The sequence below is a fragment of the Seriola aureovittata genome, chromosome 19 (assembly GCF_021018895.1).
Source record: "Seriola aureovittata isolate HTS-2021-v1 ecotype China chromosome 19, ASM2101889v1, whole genome shotgun sequence".
NCBI classification, from domain to species: Eukaryota; Metazoa; Chordata; class Actinopteri; order Carangiformes; family Carangidae; genus Seriola; species Seriola aureovittata.
In genome coordinates, this window is record NC_079382.1 from 19,209,771 (window position 1) to 19,221,089 (window position 11,319).

Sequence of the window (11,319 nt, forward strand, 5' to 3'; positions counted from 1 at the left end):
TGATGTTTTTATGTTTTATTATACCATGTCGTTTTTTCACTTTTTACCATAGTATACTATGTCGTTTTTTCAGTTTCTATGCCTTTTTTTCTATGTCATTTTTACTTACTTTTTAGGCCTTACTATATTATTATGTCTTTAAATCTTACTATACTATGACATTTTTTGATGTTTTGATGCTTTATTATACCATGTCGTTTTTTCACTTTTTGCCATAGTATACTATGTCGTTTTTCACTTTTTTTGCCATACTATACTATGTAGTTTTTTTTTCGAATTTTGGCCTTATTATTCTATTATGTCTTTAAATCTTACTATACTATGACATTTTTTGATGTTTTTATGTTTTATTATACCATGTCGTTTTTTCACTTTTTACCATAGTATACTATGTCGTTTTTTCAGTTTCTATGCCTTTTTTTCTATGTCATTTTTACTTACTTTTTAGGCCTTACTATACTATTATGTCTTTAAATCTTACTATACTATGACATTTTTTGATGTTTTTATGCTTTATTATACCATGTCGTCTTTTCACTTTTTGCCATAGTATATACTATGTCATTTTTTCACTTTTTTTGCCATACTATACTATGTAGTTTTTTTTCACTTTTTTTGCCATACTATACTATTATGTCTTTAAATCTTACTATACTATGAGATTTTTTGATGTTTTTATGCTTTATTATATCATGTCGTTTTTTCACTTTTTGCCATAGTATACTATGTCGTTTTTTCACTTTTTTTTGCCATACTATACTATGTAGTTTTTTTTTCGAATTTTGGGCCTTATTATACTATTATGTCTTTATACCATACTATAGTATGAGATTTTTTGATGTTTTTATGCTTTATTATACCATGTCGTTTTTTCACTTTTTGCCATAGTATATTATGTCGTTTTTTCACTTTTTTTGCCATTCTATACTATGTAGTTTTTTTTTTGCCATTCTATACTATGTAGTTTTTTTTCACATTTTAGGCCTTACTATACTATTATGTCTTTAAATCTTACTATACTATTAAATTTTTTTGATATTTTTATGCTTTATTATACCATGTCGTTTTTTCACTTTTTGCCATAGTATACTATGTCGTTTTTTCACTTTTTTTCCCATACTATACTATGTCGTTTTTTTTTCACATTTTAGGCCGTACTATACTATTATGTCTTTAAATCTTACTATACTATGACATTTTTTGATGTTTTTATGCTTTATTATTCATGTCGTTTTTTCACTTTTTGCCATAGTATACTATGTTGTTTTTCAAATTTTTTGCCATACTATACTATGTATTTTTTTTTCGAATTTTGGACCTTATTATTCTATTATGTCTTTAAATCTTACTATACTATGACATTTTTTGATGTTTTTATGCTTTATTATACAATGTCGTTTTTCCACTTTTTGCCATAGTATACTATGTAGTTTTTTCACTTTTTTTTGCCATACTATACTATGTAGTTTTTTTTCACATTTTAGGCCTTACTATACTGTTATTATTATTTTTTTTGCCTTACTATACTATGACGTTTTTTGATGTTTTTATGCCATACTAAACTATGACATTTGAGACCTTACTATACTGCAATGTTTTTTTTACGTTTTTATACAGTATCACTATACTACGACGTTACTATACTGTGATGTTTGCATGACTTTTTCTGCCTTACCATAACTATGACGGTTTGTGCCTTATCATTCTTTGAGTTTTTTATGTCTTAGTATATTATAACATTTTTATGACTTGCCATCACGACCCAGCTATGAGGCAATGAAAAAAAGCAAGGGAACGAAGTTTTGACAAAAAACAATGCATTTATTAACAACAAAATTATGTCAGTATGATCAGTAATGTGGGTGCATGTGTGCATGAATAGGACATATTAAGTATGAGGTGTTGACTGCATGAACACAAACACAGAATATGCAGACGAGCGAAGAGAGAGCCCAAAGACAGCATGAAGAGGCGACCTCTTACAGGGCAGAAACACTAGGCTAGTGCTTCGAACTAGGTGATCTGGGTGTAGCTCCTCCCTCCAGACACCTGCGGCACAAATGGGAAAACAGAACAATAACTTAAATAGAAATTACAATGATAGGTCAGGGATCTGTCAGACTTTCTATACCATGAGTTTTTTGCCTTACTACGTAATGACTTTTTTATGCCTTATTGTACTATGAGACTTTAAGACTTTTTATGCCCTATGATTTTTCATGGTGCATTGGTTAAAACTGTCGCCTGTCGCGACTGTGTTCCTACCAATGTTGAGACCAAACATACGCCCTTGGTTGCATCACAGTGACAGCGCTCTAACCACTTGCCTGTGATAACGTTTGCACTGCTGTATTTGCAGTTTCAAGTTTCACGACTAATCCTGCTTCCTGTAGTTGTTTTTCTCCACACAGCAGAGCGTGGATGGGCATAAAGTACAACTGTGACATGAAAGAGAGAACCTACAGTGCTGCGTTGGAACGCCAAAGAAAGACTTAAAATACCTGCAGAATGAACAACCAGGAAGTAAGTGCTATAATAATGAGGGAAGACAAACAGAGATGTTAGCTTAGGCTGTGTGCAGTAACACTCCAGCAAAGGTGTACATTGACTTTCAACAGGTGTTTGTGACCAGTCACTGGTAAATCTAATAGTCTAATATAGTCAGTATATAAAAACGCAACATGCTGGACATAGTTAATGAGCAATAAAGTTAATGTGTCAGGTAACATATTAAAGAAAATCATAATAAAAGTTTACGTAAAAACCGGTCCAATCCGTCAGGTAATAGACACTCAGGAGACAGACTTTTCCGGTCCTCTACCATCCAAACAGAAGAAGATAATTCACTTCTCCAGCGGCGAAACTCTGGAGGAGGAAGACAGTGAGGAGGAAGAGGAGCCTGCATCAAACAGACCTCCCTTCAGAGAACCTACAGAGAGGGTGAGAAACATTTTAAGGGAGAAGATTCATGTTAAGATGTGAAGCATCAGACATGTCACGTCTGTTTAATCTGTTCCTTCTTTCTTAGACTAGGTTTTCATTCAAGAATGTGGCCATACTAGTTGGGAGGATTTCACTGCTGAGTATGTAATGTTACAGTTAAATACATTCAAACCATAATTAATAACTAATTCTAGCTATGTAAGAATTTCATTGAGTTTCCATGTCATTTTTTTTTTCAAAATTAGCTTGTGATTTCCTTGGAGAGAGACTAGCTGGTGCACTTGGACTGAATGCAGCCAAATACCAGTACGCCATAGATCAATATCAGCATGATCACAAGGTAATGTAAAATTTAACAGCAACAAAAAAAGTACTCTGTTAAGAGGTTTTCTATTCTGTGTTTTTGTAGAGGCTTGCTGTTAAATAAAAGTGTGATCTGCCAGGGCTAAAAGGGGATGAGATTGCTGTTAACAAGTCACTTTTTGGCAAATAAGTGGTTAGTTCCTTGTGTTTCACTCCATGTATTTCCTCTGTCTCGCTCAGAAAACAAGCAGTCAAACCACAGATGGCCTCATGGAGGGACAGGCAGAGATAATCCAGCTCTCTCCTGGACATGATGATGAGAGTCATTATGGAGCTACAGGAGGTGCAAGACACCCTGCTGAACCGCTGGATGAGAAACATTTGAACAGAAAAGAAGGATACCGCAACAGAAGCTACCAAGCAGATGAGGATTGTTTGAAATAAAACTTGAAGAAAAGAAAGAGAGTTGTGATTTGATGTGCAAGTCCACTGTGAAACAGAAATAATGCATGCTGCTTTCTTTGTATAGTGTGGTAATGTTACAACAGAAGTATGTGAAGAAAAAAACATCACACTTGACAAACCGAAGATTTCCGTGTGTGGCTGATGGTCCAATTTTGATTATGTAATTCCCCCCAAAAATGGAGTACTCTATCATGAAATCATAAACATCTGGATTGTCAAACTAATCAGAGAAACGGCTGAGTTTTATACAATTAGGTCTTAAATAAAATATGTACATCCCCAGACAACACCGCGTTTTGCCCAGCTTTATCTTTGGCGATATAAATAAAAATACACATTTTCGACGAGGATGGGATTCGAACCCACGCGTGCAGAGCACAATGGATTAGCAGTCCATCGCCTTAACCACTCGGCCACCTCGTCTACGTACTAAGGCTTGTAAAGTACAACCTATATGTATTACATAAGTGTAGCCGTTGACGTGATGTTTACTGTCGTTTCAAACGGCTACACTTAGCCACTTTTCAAAATGCTAATCTTATGTTACCTAGCTTATGCTATGGGAGGAATGTACTTTGCTAGTAGACCGTGTTACTGTGCTAACAAGCCAAGCTAACGCTAGCTACGGCTAACATTTGGAAAGTAGTGGTTAACATTTGTGTCCCCTCCATTACCCTTTCTTCTATACACGATAACTAAACACAACACATATGCACGGTGACGTTAGCGTTGGTTTTCAGACGTTGGCGTTATCTTACGTTACGTTTTCCACAACACCGCTAATGTTAACAAGAAGTTGTTGTGCTAACTAATATGCCACACTTTGTTCAAAGATTAAACGCTTTAAACGCATCACATTTCCTTCAGTACCTTTACTGAGGTCTTTGTGCTATCATAACACAACACCTCTGTTTTTAACTGTGTCTTTGAATCATCGCAATATCATAAATATCAACTATTTAACATGTTCAGAGTTTCTGTTTTCAGTATTTTAATTGTAGAACCCTTTACAAAACTCAGTTTACACTTATTTTTAAGAGCACTGAATAACGTATTACGTTTGTGCAGTAAAAAAAATACTCAGAAAAAAGCCAAAACAACACAGCTTGTCGCCTATGTATGACGTCTGCCTTACCTGTTTGTATTCTGTGCATCCGTGTGTGTGCGTGGCCAGTGTAAAAAAAACAAAAAAACAGGCTGAAGCTACTGGTGAATAAAGGAGGTTTACTGGGACACTGCTGTCTGTAAGCTGGGGAACAACTGAGGAAGGGGGAAGGAGAAAAATGAAGGAAAAGAGGAAAAATTGAGAGAAATTAAGTGAACTGATAGTCATTAGTGTCGCTGCTGCCCATAACAAGTTATTGGACACAGTTTACGCTCCATTACTTTGAGAAATATCACCAAACAAGACACTTAACTAGAGTGTGGCATAGGAAGCTCCGGATCCAAAGGTCGCCGGTTCGGTTCCCGACTGGAACATGTTGCTACCCAAAATTACCAAGCATCGTAAATCTATCAAATATCACTTCATAAGTGATACAAATTGGATGGGGACTTCTTGTGAATGCCATACAGCCAAATAGCAGTCCATTGTGTTGTTTAGTGTTTACATAATGTCAAAATGTTATTATTAATAATGAAATAATAAACTTTATATAGCAATGTAAGAAATATTTGTAAAAATCACCACACCTAGACACATACGTTTTGTATTTACTTTTGGCTAGAATATATTTGATATTTATTTTTAAATTTCTGACCAATGAATACAATAAGTATTAAAAGTACTGCAACGATGTAATTCTGACTGATTAGTTTGCATGCTTTCATGCAATGTGGAACTGTTTGAAATACTATTTTGTTCCTTTGTTGTATTTTCATTATATGTTAGTGTTTGAATAAGTGAAAGATACTTCTGTAGAAATATAGCAAATTTATTACAGATTTCACACCACCAGTACTTTCATACGAAAGTACTGGTTCTGGGAGGGCAGAGACCACCATTTTTATTTTTTGCTTTCTTTTACTTCAGTATTTGTATTGCTTTTGCGATGGCTGTCATGGTTTTAATTTGTTTTTGTCTATTTGTGTTGTAACAAAGGAGTGCAGCTGAAGTTCAGCAGTACTTTTGGCTGGGAGTACCGTGGTTTAGAATTAGTTTAAAATTATTATTATTATGTAACTTTTGTTTTTTCTATTTTGTATTATGTGAGTTAATAAAATAATGATAATTAAAAAGATGTCAGATGTTATAATAAAATTGGATAATAATCCAGATAACAGACACAGGTGAAAAAAAAAAGAAAAGTGCTGATACACATGCACAAACCACCCACCAATCAGTAACAATCCTCAGTCAAAGTCCTTCAGTCACTCTTTATGGCTGGCATAAACTTCACAGCCAAAGTTCATATCTGGTCAATATGCATATTTAAACCAAAACAGCGACGTTTGCTTTGTGACATTCAGCATGATGATGAAGAGGGTGCTGTTATTGTTTGGACTAGTGGCTCTGGCCACTTCATTCACTGTAAGTATTTATTTAATTTTAATTAATGAACTATAGTAAGCATTATTCTTCCATTAACTGTGTGATAACTTTCACTGATTTTGTTTTATGCAGTTACCAGCTTCCTCTGTGGTACACGGTATGTCAAATAATTGCCTTTAATAGAAGAAATAAAAGTTCTTAGATGTGAAAAGACTCTGAACTATGTCTGTGTTTGTTTTACAGAGGTGTATGAGAATGGTGAGGATGAGAACCCCATCTTAAACCTGGGTGAGTGACAACGTCTTACTGTTGATCCCTGGGCCATAACCCACAAGTCAATACAGCGATGCTGTGTTTAAAATAATATGTATAAGTTTGAGAAAAAATGGGTATTTATTACTGATGATGACATTTAAATAAAGTGTGTCTGTGCCTGTGCTGTAGGTTCAGATGCCAACCTGTTTGAAGGGGACATTTTGGTTCCAGTGAGTTAAATTTTTACAGCCACAATTAGGTTTAAGATCACAAGTACAAGTACTTTTTAAACACCTTTGTTTCCGCAACAGGAAGGAAAGAATGCCCTGATTGACAAAAGATACAGATGGAAATTTCCAATCCCTTACATTCTGGGTGATGACTTAGGTGAGTGTTTTTAGTTGTATTAATATTTATTTATTTTGAGAATTGCAAAGTCTCACTGTTGTACGTGTGACCCAGAGTTACAATACAGTGATGTCAAGGCTGCATTTTCAACTTCTAACTGATGTACTCATCTTAAGCAATTTACACTGTTGGAATTCTTAATATTGATTACCCCTGTGGGATTCAGTGTCTCCCACACTCTTGGAATTTAAGCAAAAATGCTTTTATTTTGAAAGAAGGAATGTGATATTTTGCCGCAGAACACATTCACACTTTCCTGTTTTTTTTCTCTCACTCCTCAGATCTGAATGCCAAGGGCTGCGTCCACCAGGCTTTTGAAATGTATCGGCTTAAGTCCTGTATCGACTTCAAGCCTTATGAAGGAGAGAAGACCTACATCAAATTTGAAAAGAGAGGGGGGTATGGCTCCAGCTTTGTTATTCTTTGTTCTTTCTTCTAGTTTTTCTGTTTGACTCCACATCTCCAGTGCCATTGATTTAAATTCTTCCCAGTGTGCAAAACTTTGCTAAAACTAGAACTGAAAATCAACATTTTATTTGTAAGAGGAAGGATGTGGCATTTCTTCTCTCAAAAGTGGCATATTGTTACTTTAAAGGTCTCAGTGTAATCAACAACACAGCTCTAAAACATGCCTTAAATTAGGATTAAATCTGGCCTCTATGGTTTACCAAGAGTCTGGTTATCTTTGTTTTCTGACACAAATGTGCCCCTCATGGCGCAAACAAATTTACACATTAAGGTCAGTTTCAAAAGAAGAAGTATTCAGCGAACACTTGGCTCCTGAGAAGTTTAATTAAGTCTGAGGAAACAACCCCTGGTGATGTCATCAGGTGTCATTCAGGGTCATCAGGGTTTTCTCAGCTTTGGTTTGCAGACTTTAAAATTTTTTTGACTGAAAACAACTGACTTGTTGCATTATGGGAAATGTAAGATCCAGGTCTTTTAGGAGTTGAACCAATACTCAGGACTAAAAATCGAGAAAACATGGCCTCTGCTTCTTCAATTTTGACTACTTTTGCGTTTTAAATTTGTCTTTCATGAGTCCCAAACTTTGTGGAAGTGCAATACTGAATCACTGGAGTGTTCCTTTAAAAATTCAATTTGTTTTCCATTTTATTTGGTTTGTCGTAGGTGTTTCTCCAGCGTTGGTGACCAGCAGAATGGTCAGATTCTGTCTTTGGGGTCAGGCTGTGACCACAAGGCGGTGATTGAGCATGAGCTACTCCATGCTCTGGGATTTTACCACGAACAGTCCCGCACAGACAGGGATGACTATGTCGACATCTGGCTGGATCAGGTTTCACCAGGTACATCTAGGATCCTAGGATCATCTCTAATTTCCTTTCTTTTGTCATTCATGTTCTATAAAAACCATTTTGTGTGATAGGAATAATTAAAACAACATGGTATTTCCTGCAGGACTTGAACACAACTTCAACAAATACAATGACGACTACATAACTGATCAAAACACGGCCTATGACTACGAGTCCGTCATGCATTACAGGCCCTTCTCCTTCAATAAGAACGAATCCATTCCCACCATCACCACCAAAATCCCAGAGTTCTACAACATCATTGGCCAGTACCTCGACTTCAGCAAGATGGACACCTTCAGGCTCAACCGCATGTACAACTGCTGTATGTATATTTCATATATGACAGTGAATTTCCTCTGTGTTTATCTTAGTTTAGTCATTAGAAAGTATGATTCCTGACAAATCCTCATCCTCCTCCACCGCAGCTGGCCCTCTCACCCTGCTGGATCAGTGTGCCTTTGAGTACGCCAGTATCTGCGGGATGATCCAGGCCACCTCTGATGATGCTGACTGGGTTCATAAAAAGAGCAGTGTTGGTGCAGAGGATCACACACTCCTGGGAAAATGCAGAGGTCGGAAATATACTCTTTATTCTCGTGAAAATGAGAAATCGAGAAAATGAGAAAAAATTAATCTGCGTGCTGTAACAGCTTGTTTTATTTTGTCTGATTCATCCAGATGCTGGTTACTTCATGCACTTTAACACAATGACCGGGAAGCCTCAGGAGTCTGCTCTGCTGGAATCCCGAACCCTCTACCCCAAGAGGAAGCTTCAGTGTCTGCAGTTCTTCTACAAGATGACTGGCAGCACCAAGGACAGGCTGGTGATCTGGTCCAAGATAGATGATGGCACAGGCACCATTCGTAAAATGAAGAAAATACAGACCTTTTATGGTATTTATTTATGTTTGTTGCAGGTTTCCTGCAGCTTCTTAGGAATTTACAGCAAATGCCATCACTTTTGACTCAAGGCAAAGTCGTTATGCTAAGCTAAGCTAATCACCTACTGGCTGTAGCATGACAAGTTTTTCTGAGTTTGTCACCTATTGCAACAATACTTGCCAGCTCCAGTGATTTCCTGGACATACAGGCTAGCTTTACCCTCTGCTTCCAGTCTTTATGCTAAGCTAAGCTAATCACTTTCTAATCTCTTTCTTTAAAGTACACTTAACTCTTGGCAAGAAAGTGAATATGAGTACTTTCCAAAATGTCAAACTATTCCTTAACAACATGTACTGAATAATCTTAAACAAAACCTCACTCCCTCACTGTCCTATTACTTCATATATGAATATTGCCACATAGTAAGATTTGTCACCGTGTCCCTGTCCCTGTTATCCAGCTGATGCTGACCACACATGGAAGATCGCCCACGTCCCGATGAACATGGGGGAGAAGTTCCGCTATGCTTTCCAAGCTGTGCGCGGCGACCCCTCCGCGTCCGCCGGTGGCATCTACATCGACGACATCAGCCTGACTGAGACACGCTGCCCCAACGCCGTGTGGAGAATCCAGAACTTCACGCAGATCATGGAAACGGCTGATAGAAACACAGTAATCGACAGCCCTCGCTTCTACAGCCCCGAAGGCTACGGTTACGGTGTCCGCGTCATGCCTCTGTCGAGTTACACTGATTACACCGGGAACTACACTGGGCTGTTCTTCCACCTGTACAGCGGGGAGAATGACGTGGTGATGCAGTGGCCAGCGATAAACAGACAGGCCACCTTGGTGGTGATGGACCAAGACCCCGACATTAAGCTGAGGATGTCCACAGCTCGCAGCCTCACTACTGATATGAGGACGAGTAAGTTCTCCTTATCTGTTATCCCCAGAGGGATTTAGACAAAAGCAGGGTGTTATCATGACATCACACATAAAAACAGGCAGAAGAATAGTGTTCATTTGAAAATCTGCACATTAAATGCACATCAATTTTAATCTCAACTGATCCTGTGAAGAAAACAAAATCAACAAGCGCCAAAACCACTGTCAAGGTGTTAACAATCCCACAAGAGGTTGGATGTCTGTAAAAGTCTGTGATTCGTCATCACTTATCATCAGTTAGAACTGAAAACTAAAACGTCCTCAAGAACCTCAAACAAGTTAATTTGCCTTTGTATAGCTCTTAGAAATACCATGATCTGGGTGACTGACAATCTTCACTGGCTTTTTGTGTCTTCTAGTGTCAGATGGAAAGCTGTTTTGGGACAATCCCTCCAAGGTGGGGACGTATGACCCTTCCTGTGATTGCTACAGAGGTCAATCGTGGGGCTGGAGCAACTTCGTCAAGCACTTTGACCTCCGGCGGCGTAATTACCTCAAGAACGATGACCTCATCATCTTTATCGACTTTGAGGGTTCGTGATCTGTGTTTAACATTTGCATGTGGCATTTCTTGATATAATACTGTTCCCCGTGTGTGATGTTGTGAAACATGTGAGGAAGCAGACATGACAAGTATCTTCGTCCACAGACATAACGTCACTGGTCAAAACAGAAGTTCCCATTAAGCCAAAGGAGTAAGGTCATGCAGGCATTTATATCATGAACAAGTGGAGGTAAGACACTAGACACTATTTCAATTTCACCTGTGAGTTTCATCACACCTGTATTTACTCAAGCTAATGTGATTTTTTTATTTTTTCAACATATGCAGCTGCATGAGAAGAAAAAGTTTTGAAGATGAAGTGAAGATGGAAGATTACTGCTGCAACACAATGTCAGAATTACACACATGATGTATAAAATGTTAAAGTTATATGTGGTATATAATTTGTATGTAAAAGTTCAAATATATGCAAAACAAGCTGTTGGAAGTGTATCATCATTTTAAACAACACATTTCTTTCTCATTAAACTGTTGTCTTAATAAAAAGCAAACTAAGAACAAGCCTGTGGTGTTTCCTTTGGTTTGTGGTGCATTTATGAAAATACCCAGTGACCATTTCAGTCCCTGAAATTCAAGGAATTTACACTTTAAACTTTAAATTGCCAACCTTGTATTTATTTATATTTGTTTTTCATTTGTCAAAAAAAAAAAAAAACAAAGAAAAACATAGATATAATACAATAAATGTCCATGTGCAAAGGGTTTAAGTTGAGTTGAGTTAACAAGAGTATTCTGGAGTGCTG

General features: G+C 37.2%; 2 protein-coding genes, 1 long non-coding RNA gene and 1 other non-coding gene across 6 annotated transcripts; 2 read left to right on the top strand and 2 right to left on the bottom strand.

Moving 5' to 3' along the window:
• Window positions 1-1,800: 1,800 nt before the first annotated feature.
• On the bottom strand, window positions 1,801-5,271 carry LOC130187616 (uncharacterized). Its single transcript, XR_008830481.1, has 3 exons — window positions 4,847-5,271; window positions 2,758-2,929; window positions 1,801-2,049 (listed from the first exon to the last, which is right to left on the bottom strand). It is a non-coding gene; the product is annotated as an uncharacterized LOC130187616 (long non-coding RNA).
• Window positions 2,044-4,008, top strand: LOC130187613 (protein FAM177A1). Of its 3 annotated transcripts, none has more exons than XM_056405361.1 (5): window positions 2,044-2,523; window positions 2,833-2,940; window positions 3,029-3,083; window positions 3,189-3,283; window positions 3,487-4,006. In XM_056405361.1, the coding sequence occupies exons 1-5, from the start codon at window positions 2,509-2,511 to the stop codon at window positions 3,688-3,690; spliced, it is 477 nt and encodes a 158-aa protein (XP_056261336.1). In that variant the 5' UTR covers window positions 2,044-2,508; the 3' UTR covers window positions 3,691-4,006. The 3 variants fall into 3 exon arrangements, with proteins under 3 accessions (XP_056261336.1, XP_056261335.1, XP_056261334.1); XM_056405360.1 differs by having other exon boundaries at window positions 2,782-2,940; window positions 3,487-4,004; XM_056405359.1 differs by lacking the exon at window positions 2,044-2,523 and having other exon boundaries at window positions 2,532-2,940; window positions 3,487-4,008.
• trnas-gcu (transfer RNA serine (anticodon GCU)) lies at window positions 4,053-4,134 on the bottom strand. The gene has a single exon. It is a non-coding gene; the product is annotated as a tRNA-Ser (tRNA).
• On the top strand, window positions 4,069-11,071 carry mep1a.1 (meprin A, alpha (PABA peptide hydrolase), tandem duplicate 1). Its single transcript, XM_056405345.1, has 15 exons — window positions 4,069-4,154; window positions 6,181-6,241; window positions 6,335-6,359; window positions 6,446-6,490; window positions 6,647-6,687; window positions 6,769-6,844; window positions 7,147-7,264; window positions 7,997-8,172; window positions 8,285-8,506; window positions 8,610-8,756; window positions 8,863-9,078; window positions 9,527-9,991; window positions 10,371-10,544; window positions 10,661-10,745; window positions 10,844-11,071. Exons 2-14 carry the CDS (start codon window positions 6,182-6,184, stop codon window positions 10,708-10,710), a joined length of 1,815 nt encoding a protein of 604 aa, XP_056261320.1. The 5' UTR covers window positions 4,069-4,154; window position 6,181; the 3' UTR covers window positions 10,711-10,745; window positions 10,844-11,071.
• Window positions 11,072-11,319: the final 248 nt, after the last annotated feature.

Excerpts from the sequence above, each read along its gene's own strand:
- mep1a.1 (XM_056405345.1), top strand. The coding sequence starts at position 6,182 with ATGATGATGAAGAGGGTGCTGTTATTGTTTGGACTAGTGGCTCTGGCC. Across the intron at positions 6,491-6,646 it reads GAACCCCATCTTAAACCTGG|GTTCAGATGCCAACCTGTTT; the intron begins GTGAGTGACAAC and ends CCTGTGCTGTAG. Across the intron at positions 6,845-7,146 it reads CATTCTGGGTGATGACTTAG|ATCTGAATGCCAAGGGCTGC; the intron begins GTGAGTGTTTTT and ends CTCACTCCTCAG.
- LOC130187613 (XM_056405359.1), top strand. The coding sequence starts at position 2,698 with ATGAGCAATAAAGTTAATGTGTCAGGTAACATATTAAAGAAAATCATA. Across the intron at positions 3,084-3,188 it reads TGGGAGGATTTCACTGCTGA|CTTGTGATTTCCTTGGAGAG; the intron begins GTATGTAATGTT and ends TTTCAAAATTAG. Across the intron at positions 3,284-3,486 it reads AATATCAGCATGATCACAAG|AAAACAAGCAGTCAAACCAC; the intron begins GTAATGTAAAAT and ends TGTCTCGCTCAG.